We start from the raw sequence: 21,041 nt of genomic DNA, 5'->3' as shown, positions 1-21,041 counted from the left end.
AGGGATTAGGCAACAAGGCCAGGAACTTTAAAACAGAAGCAATTTTAAACCTGTGCCATCGTGCATGAGCAAAAAGTCAGGTAAAGGAATCTATATCCAAGTTAGGAGGTCTGAAGCTAGACAGGATGTTTCCTAACTATTAGCAGTGGGACTGCACTCACCGGCTACTATGTCATCATCAGTATGTCTACAGCTATTCAAAATCCATGTGCAATGAATCAACGATCAACTTCAACCGCCATATACAATCTATTAGGGGAATTTGCTGTGGGTGTGTTAGCACAACATGCAACAAAAAACATTAATAAGATATTTCTAAGTTCCTGTACAACATCCTCGGTGTTCTTATTTCAGAGGACCTGTCCGGGGCCTAGCACACAAGTGCAATCAATTATGAAGGAAGCAAAGCAGCACCCCTACTTCCTTAGGAGTTTGAGAAGATCTGGTATGATATCTAAAACTTTGACTAACTTTTGTACATGTGCAGTGGAGAGTATACATCACAGCCTGGTATAGAAACACCAATGCCCTTGAATAGAAAATCCAACAAAAATAGTGGATTCAGCCCAGTCCATCATAAAGCCCTCCCCACCATTGAGCACATCTACATGAAACATTGTCACAGGAGAGCAGCATCCATCATCAGGGACCCCGCCACCCACTTTCGAGGACTCTCACTCTCATGTTTTTGATAATGTATTGCTTATTTACTTATTATTATTTATTTCTTTTGATTTATTGTGTATGCCCACAAGAAAATTAATCTTAGGGTTGTATATGATGAAATATGTACTTTGATAATAAATTTACCTTGAGCATTTAATAATATTTGTAAAAATAATTAAGAGGAGTGGTAACCACAGATTCTTTCAAGGGCTTTAAAAGATGTATACATGAAGCAGTTTACATTTTATTTAATTTCAGCAGGAAATATCAATGAAGTAGCAGCTCGTCCATTTTGTCCAATCACACTTGCAAGCATTTTTTATTATAACTGTGCTTTTTATCGGCACTGATGTGATGCAGGCAGCATCTGTTACCCAATCCCTATCTGTCCTTGAGAAGGTGGGGGGAGTCACTTTCCTGAATGGCTGCAGTCTGTATGTGGTAAAGGTATTCTGCTGGCAAGGGAGTTCCAGGAAGGAGAACAGCTGCAAGTGATGATATTCCCATGTGCCTGTTGCATTTGCCCTTTTGAAATAGAGGCTGACATTAACCAATTTACCGCAGTACTACAATACTTGCTAGGATGCAGTGAATGGCAAATCCAGAGAAGGGCAAAGCTAGAGATGAAGCAGATGCAAAGAACAAAAGGGAATTTCGTGATAGGGTAAAAGTGAGACCGAATTTGAGGAGTTTCATTTCCAGTTTCTTCTAGATCTGATGACAGTCAGCTAACGTTAATCTGAAATATTTTGAATGACACAATGGTGCAGCTAATAGGACTGCTGTACTATCAGGAACAGGGGAGACCGAGGGGAGAGGTTTATAAGATTAGGCATAGCTAGACAGCTGATGCCCTTCATCCCCTGTGCCAAAAAAAGTCTTCAGTGGAGGGCATGACTTTAAGAAAAGAGGTGTTAAATTCAAAGGAGATTTGTAAGACAAAATATATTTTAAAAAGACTGGTGGGTGCCTGGGGTGTTGGTGGAGGCAGATATGAAGCTCTTGGACGGGTAGATGACATTGTGGGCTGAAGAACCTGCCCCTGTGCTGTACTGTTCTATCCCAACTTCCAGTGCTGTTGATGCAAAGTCAAAGTCTGCATATTCTCCCTGCGGCCATGTGGATTTCCCCTGGTGCTTTGATTTCCTCCCAAGTGCCAAAAACGTGCAGCTTGATACAATAATTGGTAAATTATCCCAAGTAGTTGGCAAATCAGGTGGAAGTCGCAGGGAATGTGGGGAGAATGAGTTACAGAGGGAACCACTGGGTGAATGAGTTAGCATAGACTCGATGGGCCAAAATAGCCTCCTTCTATGTTCTTAGGAAATTTAGAATTTTGTTCTGGTTCCATCAATGCAGCTTGACCTACCAAGTGTTTGCAGCTTTTTTGCAATTTTTGTTTTTATTTCAGATTTCCAGCGTTGAGATGCTGTTCTACAATGTGCAAAAAATAAAAATTCGCTCTTGAATAAGGGTTTTGGAGTATCATTTTAAAATGATAAAGGAAATAATAATTTCAGTATTAATCTTGCAAAGTCTATATTTGCTCAGATCACCAAATAAGGAGAAATACAAACTACTAGCTATGACTTACAAATGAGCAAAGTTAAATGTGTTGTACAATCAGCCACTTGTCAAAACTTCTCACATGAAAAATAACTGTCACATTATTGATATGAAACAGAATGAAGATAACAGAAGAGCTGAACAAATGTCAGATCCCACTCTACATAATCTGTTTAGCAATGTTCTCAAGCCTCCAGTGTAATTAAAAATTCTGCTTATCGGTACCCTGACAAGCCACGTGAAGCTATCAGGCATCTCCCCACCCATCATTCTCCACCTCTCCCCTAAGCACTACTCCCCGTCTGCCTCGTTTACCTGACAAGTGACAGAACAATCTGATTAAATGGTTGCGGGGGGGGGGGTGTGGGGGGGGGGGCCTGCAGGCCCTCGTGACAGGCCAAAAGTGATCACCATGGAGATATATAATTACAGCTGTCAACAGCATCTACTGTCCCGCTGGCATCAATTTGATTGCTCTCAGCAATAATGATAGACAAAGCTTATTGTGCACTCCCCTGCACCCAATCACGTTATCTGTTCCTTGGTCCATTTAGCTGACAAGCAACATTCACACAAGCAAATAACAGCAGTACGCATAACATTTAAGGCATTTTAATTGTTTTTTTCTATATGCTGATGTCTTACAAGCCTAAGTGTTATTACATAAAACTCCTGCTGCAGCATTAATTGAAGGAGGATTTGGTGGAACAGGAGCTGTAGGGGGTAGAATATGTCCATTATCACTTGCACTTTCAACAGGTTGTATGTTTTAAAAACTGCAAATTGCAAAACTTGCAAGGGCAAAAGGTTTGACATCATTTTATCTGGAGGCAAAAGGCAAAACTCCATACACTTGCACACTTCCCAGAAAAGGCTACTGCTGTATTTTCCTGAATTTTCACTCATCAAAAGGACTCTTAGATTTAATTCTAACACTTTAAAGTCAGGGAAGATAAGGAGGTCTAGTGCTTCCATGGGGAGATTGGTAGGGACATGGCATGCAAACACCACCGATACTGTGCCAACATAGCCGAGGGAAAACTGTACCCAGATTTCCAGACTCCCATGTAAGGCCAAAAGTGAAATCTTGATTAAACAAATTCAGTCAATAAAGCCCAAGTTGCTTTGCTGCACTTAATGTCTGAAAACAACCATAAACTAGAATGGCAAAATGGAATTCCTGTTGTATCTCATAGCAATTTTTTAAATTAGCTCAGTTGAAGCTTTGGGCTTTACTAAATCAAATTTTTACTTAGAATCACAGTTCAAACCAAGCTCTGCATTTAAGTGAATGATAAGCTGCAATATTTAAGCAGTTGCAGTATCAACTGGTCAACTCATCTATCCCGGAATACTGCAAAAAGACTAATAGAAGGAAGCCATTTGGTCTGCAGCCTGTCCTCAATGACCTGTGATGCAATTCTACACAGTATAACCAATTTTGTCAGTTTTCCTTTTGGTTAATAAATATTCATCAATCTTAGAGATAAGATTACATCAATTCAATACCAAATGGCCTTTGTGGAAGTTGCTTCCAAATTTTTGATCCACTCTGTATTTAGAGGAGATTTTTTTTAAAGTTAACTCCTGAAAGATGTTATTAATTTTAAATTCCGTTCCCTAATCCCAAACTTCCCAAAAAGCGAATAGTTATTACCTATCCAGGCTAAATATAATGAAAACTTAAATCAAATCACTTGTAATACTTACAAATTGCAGAGAAAGTAACACTGGAAGGTGCAATATAAAATTAGGATCCAACCTGCCCAATCCAAATCTGACCTCACTATTTTTGCTCTTTTGACTACTTATTTATATGTCTTCTGTGTGTGTGTGTGTGTATACACACACTATGCCACTTAATTGAGACAGGAGGCTGTTGCGAATAGTTTCTAACTAGTGTCAGTCGCGTACACTTGTGTGAACATTAGACACTATACTATGCTAAGAATAAACAGCTTTTAAATAGCGTCAGTTACTTCTGTGTTAAAAACACTGATTCTTGTCACTGGTAGCTGACGCGAAATAAACAGTAAGACAATTCAGAACTGTTTTGTTCACTGCAGTTGCAAGCAATCAGACTTGGAGATGCCAGACATGACTGGAAATGAAAAAGAAACTATTTCACTATTTCAACCAGTTAGAAACTATGAAGAATTTGAAGGTATCAGCAATCATCTTTAATATACAGTGAAACTGAAGATTTGGAGGATGCCATTGTCAATAGCATTGTGTGAAGGCAGACCATTATCTGCAGTAGGTGCCTTCATTGATTTTGTTCATTTACAGTCAAAAGATCGTGCAACATTCCTCTAAGGTGTGCGCATGCACACATCTTTTGCTACCAGCACAAAAGGGAATTTAAGCTGCGCAAAAACGGTTGTCACCCTCTACCTCTTTGGCATGTTAACTATATTTCACGATTGTACACAATCACATTTTCTTCTCCATTTTCTCATGCAGTGTTTGATAATGTGGATTTTGCAATGATTTATCTGCAGATTTTAGAACTGTCTTATTTATACCGTTTTCATGGAAGAAATTACTGATGCACTATGTCGCCAGAAAAAAAGGGTGTGAAGCGCCAAAGAACTGTTAGTTCATTTAAAGCAGAATGGCTTAATGAACCAGTAGAAACTGCTACATTGAAAGCTCAAGAGGTCACAAACCTGCAGCTACAAGAAATATTTATGTCCAATACAGAAACCGGTGTTAACTGCGTGTAGCGTTGCAATGAAAAAGTTGCTGGAGAATTTGCAAGTGGGAAGGAGTGGAGTGATATTTGGAAACTTGACTTTGAAACATCATTTAGTAAGTAAATCACATATGGACAGTGTGAAAAAGCGCTGGTGAGAAAATCCTTCATTACCCACTGTAGGCCTTCTACATACATCTTGTGTGAGTGTAGATGAATGAGAGCGAAAACAATCAAACCCAGAAGAGATCCAAGTTCTTATTGATAGTGTTTTGCTAGCTGTTTAAATGAATACCTCTATATATAAAATTCAGTTCACACATTTTGTCGTCACTGGGTAGAAAAATTACACAGCACAAGATTTTTGCACACACTGGTCACTATAAATTAGAGGGAACATTGAATGCAAAGCGAATGAATTCCTCCATCAATAAGTATTAGGAACTAATACACAGTCTTATAGTACTGCATTAGTACTGCTAGTGTTCTATTTTGCTCTGTATTTCCTTTAAATACACAATGTGTTGTGCAGTTTGTCCTTTTTATGCCTTTTTAACAATTTCCATGAAACTTCAACTAATTGGGATGGCAGCTTAATTGGCCCAAATGTACTGGTCCCAATACACCGGGGGGGGGGGGGAGAAGAGGGAGGGAGGGAGGGAGGGAGAGGGAGAGGGGGAGAGAGAGAGAGAGAGTGTAAGCTGAGTGTTTTTCATGTACTGCTGTGGCAAAACAACAAATTTCATGACATACATCACTGATAGTAAACCTCATTCTGATTATGACCCTAGAATTCACACATTTCCAACCTGACCCAATCATATCATGACCATGATAATCTCAGTATTACTAGCTAAATCATTGTGGCCCATATAAAGTCAGTAGCTGGGCCACTATAGATTCTCCCAACACAATCACTTCATTGACAAGAAGTGATTGTCACAAGAAATGGCACAACCAATGTGATTGGGTCTCATAAGCTCAGACTGGGAAGTCAAGCTATAATTTCTCCTTGTAACTTAACTTCAGGAATCTAGTACCATTTTGGGTGGACTCCTTCCAAGGCCAATATATCCTTTGTCGTTCTCAGCAATGGCCCACCTTCCAGGTCTAACCAGGAGAGTGCAGAGTAGCAGCATACCTTTTAACTCCTGTATTCCAGTCTTCCTGCCATATGAAGGTCATGGGTCTGTGAAATCTCAGCTAGGTTCAATAGAAGCTCCCAAAAGAACATACCTGCCAAAATCTCACACTTTCAGCTCAGAGAGTGTGGTAAGTTTTGTGAGCAGTGGATGACTAATTCAAAGAACTATGGAGGGACTCAAAATACAAAAAGAACATTAGAAAACATGAGTTGGCCAGTCTGGCCCTCAAACTTGACCCACTATCAATGATCATGGGTGACCTGTCATGGATCTTGTATCTACTCCTCAATGCCAGTTTCCCAAAGCTCTCGTTTCTCATCTTTCAAAGTGCGCCTGCTTTCTCTTTTTAAGTTCTTCCAAATGATCCAACCTCTGAGGATGCCAAACTCATGATATTTACCAGTCTCTGTGAAAAATCCCCAAGCATCTCAGTTTTAAATGACCACTGCCTAATCTTGTAACTATTCCCCACATTTGAGATTCTGCCACAAGTGGAAACATCTTAACATCTATCCCATGATACCTCCTCGGGATCATCCCTCATTCCTCATTCTTCTAAACTGATTGTGGACTTTAGGAAGGTGAAGTTAGGTAAAGACATACCAATCCCCTTATTGAAGGTCTGCAGTGGAAAGGGTGAACAACTTCAAGATCCTGAGTGTCAACATCTTGGAGGACATGTCTTGGCACCAAGACATACTGTAGATACTTCAGTTCTACTTTCTTAGAAGTTTAAAGAGATTCCTAATGCAATTGAAGACACTAACACATATCCAAAGATGTACAGTTGAAAGCATTCCAACTGGTTGCATCAGGGTCTGGTATGTGAACCCCTTTGCATGGGAAAGCAAGAAGCTACAGAGAGCAGAGGACTCAGCCAGTTCCATCACAGCACAACCCTCCCCACCATCGAGGAGATCTGCAACCGGTATGTTTCAGGAAGGTGACATCCATCATCAGGGACCCCCACCATCCAGGCCATGCCTTCTTCTTGATATTGCCATCAAGCAGGAAGCACACCAGAAGGTTCAACAACATCTTCCCCATTTCCATCAGGTTCTTGAGTTGATCTGAAAAATATGACCTCAGACTTTTTTCTCTCGCAATCTTGCACTCATGTCATTATGTTAATTGTGCACACATGTATGTATAATTTACTGTGTGTTAGTTTATATTTGTCATGTACTGTGGTGCTGCTGCTGTAAAAAGCTAATTTTAATGGCATTTATACCCTGTGTATATATGTCTATGACAACAATAAACTTGACTAAACATCTAAGAATTTCTGAAGAAAGGTCTCGGCCCAAAATTTCAACTGTTTATTCATTTCCATAGACACTGCCTGACCTGCTGAGTTCCTCCAGCTTTTTGTGTGTGTTGCTTTGAATTTCCAGCATCTGCAGAATTTCTCGTACGTACATTTAATTTCTTTGGCTCTGACGATAGAATAACTGTCACATCCCAGGAATTGGTTTAAGTAGATTTTCTTTTGAGTTTCACTTGTGCTGATGAGCAGCCAAACAGTTACAAGCACAGCTCACTTATGTGAAGCTAAGATGCCATGACCTTCTATAGTATTTGCTTCTGCCCTGATTAAACTACTGTCTATACTGAAATCACCTGGCGATCCCAAACCAGTGTTTTAAAAAAAATTCAATTGTGTTGAGTAATCTTTAATCTTCTATCCATATCTCCAGCATTTGTTAAACATGCCTTACCTTTTCATGCTTCTTGCTTAGATTGGAAAATTGAATGAAGGAGTTTCTAATGTTTTCATATCATGCTGAGATGTCAGCACTGTCTTTGTTTAAATATACAATAAACAGCCGAGGATTACATCAACAGCTGCTCAGCAAACATCGTGGTTATTCAGATAACTTACGCAGGGCACGTGTAATGGCTCTTCATACTGAGAGAGGCGCCCAACTGAAGGCAGTCCGAAGGATTTGTAGGGATCCTAGAAAAGGAAGTTCAAACAAGAGGAAGCATTAACTTCAAAATAAAACACAGGAAACAAGGTTAGCTGTGTATACACACTGATGAGGCTATTTTTGATCACTTAGGACATTAAATAGCGCTTGGGTCCTTTTTTCTTATTTTTATCACCAAGCAAATGACCAATAAACACCTCAACCATTCAAAAGGTTTGCTTCGGGTTTCCTGATTAGCATAACAAGTTGCAAATTATTGGTGTGCCTTAAAGGACAACAGAGCAACAGCACAAAGCCTTCAGGATGTCATAGGCAATTAACCAAGGGTCTCTGTTTGGGAGGAAAAGTGCCAAAGTTTGGCGAGGCTGGGGGAGGGGTAGCCATTGTCCAACATGCATCATCTAACATCCTTGAATTGCTTTGCAATTTTACATTCCAACAGAATGGCTAAACAATCCTACCCCAGCTCTAAATCCACCAGGGAGCATTTGGCAGGAATTCTCGTGCCAACTAAAATTTACCTCTGCATACACTCTGCATTCAATTGCCCAGCCATTGATGGGAATATCAGCTTGCTTGTGGCAAAGTGGGTAACCCTTGGCAACACGGATCATTTCTTGGACCAGGTCCAGGCCAGTAATGCATTCAGTGACAGGATGCTCAACCTGCAAGGTCACAAATTGCCAGTCATTAAGGGCGAAAGAAGAAAATCTACACAAAACTGAAAAGTGCCGGCGCTCGCAAGCCTAGGACAAGATTCTGGCTACTGATCCCCCTCTCATAATCGACATTTTAAATAACAAATTAAACACACACACACACACACACACACACAAATCGCTGCAAACACAGATCCTAGTCAGACTCACACAAGCACACTCACAAACACAAAGCCAAACACAGCACACGCGACACAGCTCACATACAGACACATACAACACTCCCTCAAAGACACGCACGCTCCCTCTCACACCTCGTATTCTCACAACAGACTGCCTCCCATAGAACACACCTTCGTACAACATATATACAAAGCTACAAAAATGCGGTTTTAAGAGTCTGTCATTAGCATTGGTTGTAAGCCTGCACTATAAGTTGTGTGCTCTGAAGGGCATTGCAATTTCCTGATGAACAATGCATCCTAAATCTCCCCCCCCCCCCCACCCCATTTGCCTGCTTTCCCTAACCTGTCCTGACAAGCAACCAGATTAATGTAATCTTACATCAACCCAGTGCAGCAGAAACGAGCAGATGGATCCTTCAGGTTTTTTTTCCCTCCAGACTAAACTGTGTAGTGCTTAGCATGCACAATAGCTGGGCTGAACCAATGCAGTCATTCTGCTATCAGCAAATTGCTGCTAACAGCTTCGCACGATGCTGTTAGGGGAATACCCAGCCTGAATACACATACTGGTCAGTCCATGTCCCCAACCTCAATCAGGATTGATATAGCAGAGGGGACTACATGCATTTTATCTTCATAGTGAAAGCCACGTAAGCAGGTGGCTTTATTTCAAATAACACTTTGCAAATAAAATTCATTGTAGGTTTTTCCGGGTACATGAATTTGCTGACACCCAGGTGGAACTCTGGTGTGACCATTTTTAATGTCTAGCATAATGCTACCAGACACTTGTTTACTGGGTGATTTCAGCAGAGACCAGCTCAGTATATACAAAGCAGATGGTGCAATTAACTCAGTAAGGCTTTTATTCCAGACAAATTTTCATCATAATTAACTGACACTTTGACATTTTTCTAATAAAAGTCATTACTTAAAGAGCAAACAGTTTGTACTGTGTAAATCTGGCAAATGGGACTATGGGACATGCACAAGCATTTCATTCATACAGTGATCGGTCAACAGCAGTCAATTTGAGCAATTTTGACCACAATAAAGCTATCTATTTTGCAATCCAAATGCTGCACATGACAAGTACAATCACAAGCCTTCTTGTTTTCTTTGACAATTCAGTCCAACAGCTCACATGTATATTTTAACTGTGACACCAAGTCCTTACAAAGGCAGTGCGTGGGTTTCTGTATCTTTATGGGTCTATCTTTCGCAGTTAGCCTGAGCTGGTCAAATGAAATATATTTTAAAAATGAATGCCAGAGTAGAAGAGGAAAGAAATTTTCTGTCAAAATCTGCTAACTGGCTATGACATTGCTACATGAAGTCTTCACAGCCAATGTTCCAGGGGTCCTCTTGCGAGTGTAATTTTGGAGCCATACATATCAAAAGGATAGAAAACAGCCAAGGCTCCAGCTCCTAATCATGACCAAGTGAACACTACTGAAAGTTCCAATTTCGAGGGTTTGAGTGAGCAGACTTAGAGATCCAACAGCCTCCTGAAACTCATTGTCCAGGATGTAATACACCAGTTCGGGTGTGACTACCTTTTGCCAGCTGTTCAAGCAGTGAACTGGCAGCAGGTTCAGGACTTCAGTGCACGGAATCTTTGAAGAGATTCCTGCTGGCATTTTTTTTCCTTAGCTCCCAAAGGGGGAGCACAAACTTGCTGAGATTCCCCAGTACTGTTGCTGGAGAATCAGCTCAGGGACACTGGGCCAGGATTGTCCTCACTTAAGATCCAACTCTACTTCAATAAAATAACAACAACATTTAAATTTGCATGATTTAAGACACATTCTTGATTTTAAAAATGTTCTTAGTTGATTTATTTTACACTTCTGATCATTTTCAAATTTTTTTTATTAAGAATTAGAAGCAGGAACAGCCCATTCAGCCTCCTATATCTTATCCATTCAGATTGAGACAGAGCTGTTACTTCAGCAATGCTGTTCTGAATGAAGCCTCGATCCCCTAATAACAAATATCTAATGACTTGAATAACCTCAGTGATGGAGCTCGCGCAACTCTGATTCCTGATTTCATCCTCTGAATAGGGTGGGTAATTAAAACTGTCATAATTGTCCACGTCTACCAACCAAATGGAACAAAAAGGTTGAAAAATTAAGGGAAAAAGTCACTATATAATGGCAACCTGAACAGGGCAGCAACTAACAGAATTTGTGCAAGTCTGGTTTCAAATGAAGAATAAAATGAAAGAAAGAAAGAGAAAAATATAAGTTAGCAAGTGAGTGAACAAGAATGAGAAGTTATACAACCAGTTGTAGTCGTTCTTCAAAGCTTTTTAAAATTTTCCCTTTCCAATATTTATCAAGATCTCTTTTGAAAAAATGTTCCTGAATTTGCTTCCACTACCCCTTGAGCCAATGCACTGCAGATAAGAATTAAATGTTGATCATGACAATGAAGAGGAATTTCCTTATTTTTCTACAAAGCACTGGCAAAGCACTCATTGTCCAGCTGAGAGAGTGGAAGAGCTTTTAGCTCACTAATCCTTCAGCAACTGGACGTTCTCCTATATTCAATGCCATTAGCTTCTGGAACCCAAAGTTACTTACACACAAGAGAAAATCTGCAGGGGCTGGAAATCCAAGCAAAATGCACAAAATGCTGGAGGAATTTAGCAAGCCAGGCAGCATCTATGGGAAAAAAAATACAGTCGCCATTTCGGGCCGTGACCCTTCGAAGTTCCTCCAGCATTTTGTGCTTCTTTACACAGTTGATGAGAGGGTAACCCTAGTTTTGAAAAACATCAGTCAAATAAATAGTGCCTTAGAGAGACATGAGCGAACATGAGAAATAAAAGCACCAGGATACTTGGTCCCTTGTGCTCACTTTGCCATTCAATAAAACTATGAATGATCTTTTACTCTGTGCCAATTTCCTGCCCATACTTGGTTTCCTTAACATCTAAACTCTTGAAAACACACACTGCCTGAGCGTCCAGAGTCTTTTTGGACAGAGAATATACAAAATATTCATCATACTATGAATGAATAAATTTCCTCTCAGACCTATCCTAAATGGGCAATTCCTTATTCACACATGGTTCTAGACACTACCCTAGAGAAACATTATCCTCACATCCAGTTTATCATGACCCTAAAGAATATTGAATGCCTCCATGAGGTCACCTCTCATTCTTCTAAACTTCAGAGAGCATGGACCTGGTGTGTCTAATCCTCCTCGTATAACAAATCCAATATCCCAGGAATCAATCAGCTGAACCTTCGTGCACACTCCACTTCACCAGTACATTCCTTCTGGTGAAGGATGCTGACTTGATATTAATATTATCAAAATATTCCAAGTGTCGTCTCAACAGATCTCCCACATAAATGGAATCAGAAATCTCTCTTCCTGCTCTCAAACTCTCTTTCAATCAGGTAAAAAAATGCCGTTTGCCTATCTACTGATGTAGCTGCATGTTGACTTTCAGTGATCAGCTACTCAAGGAGAATCAGGTGCCTCTGAATGTCAACACATTTCCATTTCTCACTAAATGTACATTTTATTTCTAGTACAATGGATGACCAGGCAATATTCCATCTGACACCAATCTGCATCCTCCTCAGAATCCAAAGTCTGTATCAGCAACAGACTTGTACAATTACACTTGGTCCCCTCATTCAAATCACTGATGTAAATTTTGAACAGTTGAAACCCTGGCACTAATCCCTGCAGCATCCTATTAGCCTCCTAACCCAAAATTCACCCATTTACTCCTTCTCTCTACCAACTGTTAACTAATTCACAACATCCACCATAATATCGGCCCAATATGCTGTCCTCTGATTCTGTGTGCCACAAGAAGTTTTTACACCAAACCACATCACAACATCTGAACCACTTTTATCTGTATTGCTGTTTACAATATCAAAAAACACTAACAATTTTTTCTTATGCATTTCGTTTTCAGAAGCTGGGTCTACTTTCCATCTTTAAGTGTCCTTGAGAAGTTGGTGGCAAGCCACTGTTGTCCTTCTGATGAAGTCATTCTTCACGCTATGCTGGCAGGGATTCCATGATTTAGATCCAAACAATGATGAAGTATCAATAACACATTCAAAGTCAATGTCATCTGCACGAGAACATGTATGTGCAGGTTCAATGATGAAGCAGAATCACAGGCATTCTTATTACATAAACAACATTCATAAGAAACGCATTAAACAAACATAGATAAAAAAATTTACAATTAGAAAATAAAAGTCCATTTTAGTACAAAGTGGTCATAGTGCTAAACTGAGGTAGTGATTAGGGCTTTGACAGTTGGTTTCAGAATTGAATGGTTGAAAACAGAAGTACAGTAGCTGTTCCTGACCCCTGTGATGTTGAAATCTAGGCTTCTGTACCTCCTGCTCATCCGTAGCTGTGAGAAGATAGCATGGCCTGGATGGTGAAGATCTTTGATGATAGATAGTGTCTTCTTGAAGCAGGGCCTCCTGAAGATACAGTACTACAGATGACGTAGAGGGATGTACCCAATTTGTTTGGGTAGAGTCTCCTACTCTCTGCAGCTTCTTACATTCCCGTGCCATACCAGACCAAGATGTACCAGACAGGATACTTTTAACAACACATCTGCAGAAGTTTTTTTTAAAAGAGTGCTCAGTAGTAAGCTGGACTGCCTTAATCTCCGAAGAAAGTGAAGACACTGGTGCCCTTCCCATATGATTGCACGTATGTGCTGGACCCAGGATTGGTCATCTGATATGTTAACACACAGAGCAGGAACACCCAGGATGATGCCTGTCCCCACAGCCAATTCCCCCAAATGACGACTGGCACACATTCATCCTCCTTCCCCTTCCTGAAGTCAACTATCAGCTCTTTAGTTTTGCTGACATTGAGAGAGCAGTTGTTGTTGCGACACCATTCAACGAGATGACATAACTCACTCCAGACAGACATGAAATATTTAACTTTGCTATCTTACCCTTATTCCCAACATAATTTCTTCTATCTCAGTTGGTAATCTACACACATTAACATTTGATAATCTTTGTTACACACATCAATGAAAGATCTAATTGGCTAGCAATTGTCAGTAACAGTGTGAATTTATTTCCTGATTTTCCACACTATGTTTCCATATTTTTCTTTTAAGAATTTTGCATTAGAATACAATCTATAGTATGATTAATTCAGTGACACTGATAAAGGTAAGCTAATTCATTCTCAATCACAGTAGAACGGTTCATCAATTTGCTCCATTGAGCCTCTGCCGACTTTCTGAAAGCATTGCAATCAATCCTGTTCCCCCTTCCTCCTCCACAGACCAGTGAATTTCTCCTGTTCAATTATTTTCCTCTTTGGCTTTTTGAAAGTTAGCTTACACTGACTTTCAAACAGGGCATTATTGATTTTTAAAGTTTTCTGCATAAAAAAGCTCTAATTCTTTTCCTAGAACTTTGCTGTCTACTGACCCAACTCCCAGTGGAAGTAGTTTCTTTTCTCCATTCCTTTAGAAACTTTTGGTAACAGAGCTATTAATGCCACTGCCTCAAAGCATCAGGGATCTCCAGTGCTGCTCATGGGGAGTTCTCACATTCTCCATGTTACTGCTCCAGTTTCCTCCCACAGACACGTAGTTGTTGTTGTTCTTTCCCACACCTTGTGGCACATTGGACAGCAACCTTGCCGTTTCTTGAGTATTTGTCTGTTGTTTATGAGGCTGAATTGCTAGCTTGATGCTAAACCCAGCACAAGGTGCCGGCCGGATTCGAACCCAGGACCATTTGTCTTGCAGTCCAGTGTGGTGCTGGCAACAGACATGTAGAAGACAAAGAAGAAAGCCCTTAACTCCGAGTGGAGACATCGGGACGTCACCGTGATCGCATTTTCTTAGCAGGCTTTCTTGTTTTTACGAGGCCGAGTTGCTAGCTTGACGCTCAACCCAGCACGGATGGAGAGTGTGCAAGGGAGCCGCTGGATTCGAACTCGGGAGCCTTCACTCTGAAGTCCCGCACTGATGCTACTATGCCACCAGCTGGCTAACAGACATGTAGGTCTGTATGTTAATTGGCTGCTGCAAATTGCCCCCAGTGTGTGGGTGAGTGCTAGAACCTTGGGAGTGGGCGTGTGGGGAGAAGAATATAAAGAAATGGATTAACATAGGATTCATGCAAATGAGTTGTTGTTGGTCAATGTAGTCTTGGTTGTCCATAGGACCTGTTTCCATGCTGTCTCTCTCTACGACTCTATGAAGTAGAACTACTACACGGAATTTACAGCTAACCCTTTTCTGCCCCAAGGAAGAAAAAATACTCAGCTTCTCCAGTCTCTCAAGTCCTTCAAAGCCTGGTATTATTACCATACTTTTCCCCACGTTCAACTATTCTTCTATCTGTGAAATAATTCAAGAGATCTTTAAAGAGATGGATATAATATTAAGAAAACTATCTTATGTGCTAATCCTGAAAAAAAGTCTTTCCTTTCTTATTCTAAGAAGAAAGATTATCATTTTAGTGCAAAACCTAATGACCATTGAACTTCAAGCTTCTTCGCAAATATTGTTCCTTTCATTTTACATGAAAACACACTTTTATTGTTATCCATAAAACAGATCTCATTAGGCAAGGTACATAGACTGTGGCTTTGAAAAACATTTTCAAAAAGTCCCGATTCTTAATGCTGACACCAGCAACAATTTTAGTGTAACACAGCATGGATTCAGTACTGCAAAATCTTAAGGGAAATTTTGGCTGCCAAGTGGGAAAAATATCAAAGCACAAAGACAAGCTACATACTGCTGACCCTCTGTGGCACTTAACTGTATCCCCCTCAAGGTCTTTAAGGTTACTTGAAGCAGGGAATGCAATGTACACAGCAAGAGTAACTGCAATTACACAGAATTTACAGCTCACAAAACCAGGCCATTCAGCACAAGAATGCATGCTAGTGTTTTGCTTCACACACGCCTTCTCCCATTCTTCTTCATCTTCCCAGTCATGTTGATCTATTTCTTACCTCCCTCTCTCATTTGTATATCTCTCTTACCCTGAAAGTGTGTCCCTGTTTCGTGACTTGACTATTAAACGTTCAAAGTAAAATTCAAAATAAATATTATTATCGAAGTGTATATATATCACCATGTGCAACCCTGAGATTCATTTTCTTACTCAATAAATCTATAGAATAGTAACTGGAACAGAATCAATGAATGACCGCCAAACTAGGCCTTTCAACCAGAGTGCTGCAGACAACAAACTGTGCAAATGCAAAAAGAAGAAATGATGATATAAATAAATAAATAATAAACATTGAGAACATGAGATGAAGAGTCTTTGAAAGTGAGTTCATTGGTTGTGGGAACACTTAAATATTCCCTGTGGTGCAAGCTCCACACAGGCTAAATAAAAACCACAGTTCTCCACTGAGTGTTCTGGTAACCATTCATCACTCTACAAGGAAAGAAAGAAAAGCATCTTTCTATACCTGAAGTCGAGTATTCATCTCTAGGAAATAAAAGTTCTTCCTCGAGTCCACGAGGAATTCAACAGTGCCAGCAGAGGAATAATTGACAGCTTTTGCCAACGTCACCGCTTGCTCTCCCATGGCTCTTCGAGTGTCTGGATCTAGAAAAGTACTGCAATAAAAGAAAGATAAATATATGAAGACTTGCACAATACAGTTTAGCAACAAATGAGTGACTCAGTGGTCTGTGCTTCAACCTCTGAAGACAATGGTTTAAGACCCCCCCCCATCCCCTCCAGACACTCATCTGGTTGATCTAGGTGAGCCCCATCAGCCGGTGGGAGTGAGGGAATTCGATGCTATCAGGTGTAACACTGTCAGTCTTCTTGGATGATATAAAAGATTCCAAGCTACTTTGAAGGAAAGCAGGGGAGATCTTCACACTGTCCTTTGCCAATATTTATTCCTCAATGAATTTTGGTAAAAATAGATTATCTGATCATTTCTCTCTTGCTGTGTATAATAATTTGGCTGCTGATTTCCCTACATTACAATACTGACGGCATTTAAAGAAAACCTGAACTGACTACACTGGAAAAGACCATGCAAGAAAAAAAAGAGCTGGTCATTGACTTCAGGCAGGGGGAAATGCACATACTCTGTTTACATTAACAAGGCTGGAAGCTTCAAGTTCCTTGGAGTGAACATACATTACCAATAGCCTGTCCTGGTCCTACCTCAAAAACACCACAGCCAAGAAAGTTCACCAGTGCCTCTATATCCTAAATAAATCTGGCATGATGCTCATCAATCTTTATTGATACACCATGGAAAATGTCCTGTCTGTATGCAACACAGCTTGGTACGGCAACTGCTCTGTCCATGAACGAAAGAAACTACTAAGAGTTGTGGACGCAGCCCAGCATAACAATGAAACTAGACTCTGTCGACATTCTAGCTGCCCTTGGTAAGGCAGAAAACATAAGTAAAGATCTTGCCCACCCCAAACAGTTCCTCTTCCCCCACCCCCCATCCCATCAGGCAGAAGATACAAAAGCCTGAATACACACATCGGCAGGCTCAAGGCCAACTTCTATCTTGCTTTTCTAAGACCATTGAGCACTCCCTCTAGAATGATAATATGGACTCTTTACCTTACACTCTACCTTGTTATCGCCTTGCACCTTATTGTTTGCATGCACTGAACTTTCTCAGTAAATGGAACAGTTTATTTTGCAATCTGCTATTGTTTTGCCTTACTGTATGTATGGACTGTATATTTGAACTGTATGTATGGTAAGAAGTTTTTTTAAACTGTACCTCAAGTCAAACCAAGTGAAGTTTACTATCATTAACTATACACATGTATATAATATATATAACCATATAATGTACATAGAATCGAGACATTTCTCTAAACGAGGGTGTAAAGCACAGTAGTACACATAACATACATAATACACGATAACTTATGAAGGCAAGGATAAAATCTACACATGAATCACATATGAATGAAAAACTAAAGTGCATCGATTTTAGAAATTGTAAGGTACGGAGCAGACACTTTGGATACGATGCAGCAGGGAGTTCAGAATTTATGGCCTGGGGGAAGAAACTGTTTTTCATCCTGACCGTTCTTGTTTTTAGGCATTGTAGTCTCCTGCCTGACGGTAGAAAGTCAAAGAGGATGCTGGATGGATGGGTGGGATCCTCAACAATATTAAGGGCCCTCTGTCTGCAGTGTTCCTGACAAATGTCCCTGATGGATGGAAGGGACACCCGTATGATCCCCTCAGCTGTTCTCACAGCCCTTTGTATGGACTACTGGTCCGATGCTCAACTGCTCCCATACCAGATGGAGATGCAACTTGTCAGGACATTCTCAATGGTGCTCTAGTGAAACCCAGTTAAGAAGTGTGTGTGGGGTGGGGGGGGGGGGGGAAAGAACCTTGCTTATCTCAATCTTTTTAGGAAGTGAAGGTGCTGCTGTGCCTTCTTTTTCAGGGAGGTGATATTAAGATGAGGTCATTTGAAATGTGAACTCCCAGAAACTTGGTGCACTTAACTCTCTCTACAGAAGAGCCATATATTCGCACTGACAGTAATAAACCCATTTATCAAAGACCAAGGCTGAAAAGGTGGCATAGCAGAAATGTGGTTTCCTTCTTTGATCAATAACTAACAATCACTTTCTTCTATTTCCAATACTACTGAAACATTCATAAACTGAAGTCTTATGAAACCGAGTCATTACGGTCTATAATCCAGAGAACAAGATTCAAGGAAGTAGTTTAAAGAAAATCTCTGCCTTTGCTCTGGAAGTTTGACAGGACCACCACCTTTCTCAGCTCATCTGTAGCTTAGTCACAAAAATAGACAGAAAGCAGAGCACCCAAGGCAAGTGAGAGAGGCTGTCCCTGATATTAAGGCATCATTTAACCGCCAGCATGGTGCTTCAACTTCTGATGTTCAGAGCCACAAATTTCCTTTTTTTTATAAATCACCCTACATCAATGCTGTAAATATAGTGCTGACTAATTTAAAATCTCTTCTCAATGCCTCAAGAGAAGCACCTTTGTTAATTTTATAAGAGAAAATGATCAGCTGTACGATTCTCACAGCAAATATGCTAACATGGAGAAATGCCTTCCTCTGTTTAAAATTCTAATGCTTAAAACTAAAGCATTCCGCTGTTTTTCTAAAGCACATTATTCATCACGGGAAGCATAATGAGACACAGAATAAGCAAAGAAAGGTAAGCAAAGATAATTTTCAGCTGTCATAACAACTTAAGGACATCTTTTTTTGTTAGTTTATAGCAAATATGATTTTCTCAATCTCCAATGCCTGACAGCACACAAAGATTCTCCTAAACTCAGGAAATGCATTTCTGAAATTTACAAATAACCATATAATGCAAAACATTACTCCCATATATCTCTGTAATTGTCAGATTATTAGCTACAATCTGGCTCTCACATTTTGACAGTACCAACTACAAGTTCTTCCACTCACCGACTTCGAGCTTACAGCAAAGCTAAAACACATTCAGTGCCCCTTTGAAACACGCTCATAGACATTCCTCATTACATCTGAATATAAGCTTTACCCCGAGAAATGAATATGGGAAAGAAAACTACAAAATCTTCTCAACCTTGATGTACTTAAGACCATAAGACATAGGAGAAGAATCAGGCTATTCAACCCATTGAGTCTGCTCTACCATTCCATCACAGATGATCCCAGATCCTATTCAACTCCATACACCTGCCCTCTCACCATACCCTTTGATGCCCTGACCGATCAAGGAGCGATCAACTTCCACCTTAAATACAGTGGTATGCAAAAGTTTGGGCACCCCTGGTCAAAATTTCTGTCACTGTGAATAGCTAAGCGAGTAAAAGATGGCCTGATATCCAAAAGGCCTAAAATTAAAGATGACACATTTCTTTAATATTTTAAGCAAGATTATTTTTTATTTCCATCTTTTACAGTTTCAAAAGAACAAAAAAGGAAAAGGGCCCGAAGAAAAAGTTTGGGCACCCTGAATGGTCAGTACTTAGTAACAACCCCTTTGGCAAGTATCACAGCTTGTAAACACTTTCTGTAGCAAGCTAAGAGTCCATTTTTGTTTGGGGGATTTTCATCCATTCTTCCTTGCAAAAGGGTTTAGTTCTGTGAGATTCTTGGGCCATCTTGCGTGCACTGCTCTTTTGAGGTCTATCCACAGATCTTCGATGATGTTCAGGTCGGGGGACTGTGAGGGCCATGGCAAAACCTTCAGCTTGCGCCTCTTGAGGTAGTCCATTGTGGATTTTGAGGTGTGTTTAGGATCATTATCCTGTTGTAGAAGCCATCCTCTTTTCATCTTCAGCTTTCTTTTTTTACAGACGGTGTGATGTTTGTTTCCAGAATTTGATGGTATTTTATTGAATTCATTCTTCCCTCTACCAGTGAAATGTTCTCCGTGCCACTGGCTGCAACACAAGTCCAAAGCATGATTGATCCACTCCTGTGCTTAACAGTTGGAGAGGTGTTCTTTTCATGAAATTCTGCACCCTTTTTTCTCCTAACATACCTTTGCTCATTGCGGCCAAAGAGTTCTACTTTAACTTCATCAGTCCACAGGACTTGTTTCCAAAATGCATCAGACTTGTTTAGATGTTCCTTTGCAAACTTCTGATGCTGAATTTTGTGGTGAAAATGCAGGAAAGGTTTTCTTCTGATGACTCTTCCATGAAGGTCATACACTAATCTTGCTTAAAATGTTGAAATAAATGTTTCACCTTTAACTTTATGACTTTTGGAGATCAGTTCATCTTCTACTCACTTAACTATTCACAGTAACAGAAATGTTGACCGGGGATGCCCAAACCTTTGATGCCACAGTATACGGATGGACTTTGCCTCCACTGCAGTCTATGGCAGAGCATTCCACAGATTCACCACTCTCTAGCTAAAAAAATTCTTCCTTACCTCTGTTCTAAAGGGTCACACCTCAATTTTGAGCTGTGCCCTCTAGTTCTGGATACCCCCACCATGGGGAACATCCTCTCCACATCCACCCTGTCCAGACCTTTCAACATTTGGTAGGTTTCAATGAGATCCCCATGCATTCTTCTAAATTCCACTGAGTACAGGCCCAAAGCTGCCCAACACTCCTGAAAAAGGGTCTCGACCCGAAACGTTGACTGCTTCTTTCAACGGATGCTGCCCGACCTGCTGAGTTCATCCAGCTTTTTTGT

General features: G+C 40.3%; 1 protein-coding gene across 1 annotated transcript in view; it reads right to left on the bottom strand.

The window, feature by feature from the left end:
• The window catches only part of pcca (propionyl-CoA carboxylase subunit alpha), a 458,281-nt gene that overhangs the window by 216,235 nt on the left and 221,005 nt on the right, over positions 1-21,041 (bottom strand). The window contains exons 12-14 of the mRNA XM_073028749.1: positions 16,318-16,468; positions 8,525-8,668; positions 7,955-8,029 (exon numbers count right to left, since the gene is read on the bottom strand). Coding sequence (XP_072884850.1) covers positions 7,955-8,029; positions 8,525-8,668; positions 16,318-16,468 — 370 coding nt within the window. The remainder of the gene's footprint in view (positions 1-7,954; positions 8,030-8,524; positions 8,669-16,317; positions 16,469-21,041) is intronic.

The sequence above is a fragment of the Hemitrygon akajei genome, chromosome 2 (genome assembly GCF_048418815.1).
Source record: "Hemitrygon akajei chromosome 2, sHemAka1.3, whole genome shotgun sequence".
Taxonomy (NCBI): domain Eukaryota; kingdom Metazoa; phylum Chordata; class Chondrichthyes; order Myliobatiformes; family Dasyatidae; genus Hemitrygon; species Hemitrygon akajei.
The sequence above is the reverse complement of the archived record's forward strand: the minus strand, read 5'-3'. Positions and strand labels throughout refer to the sequence as shown.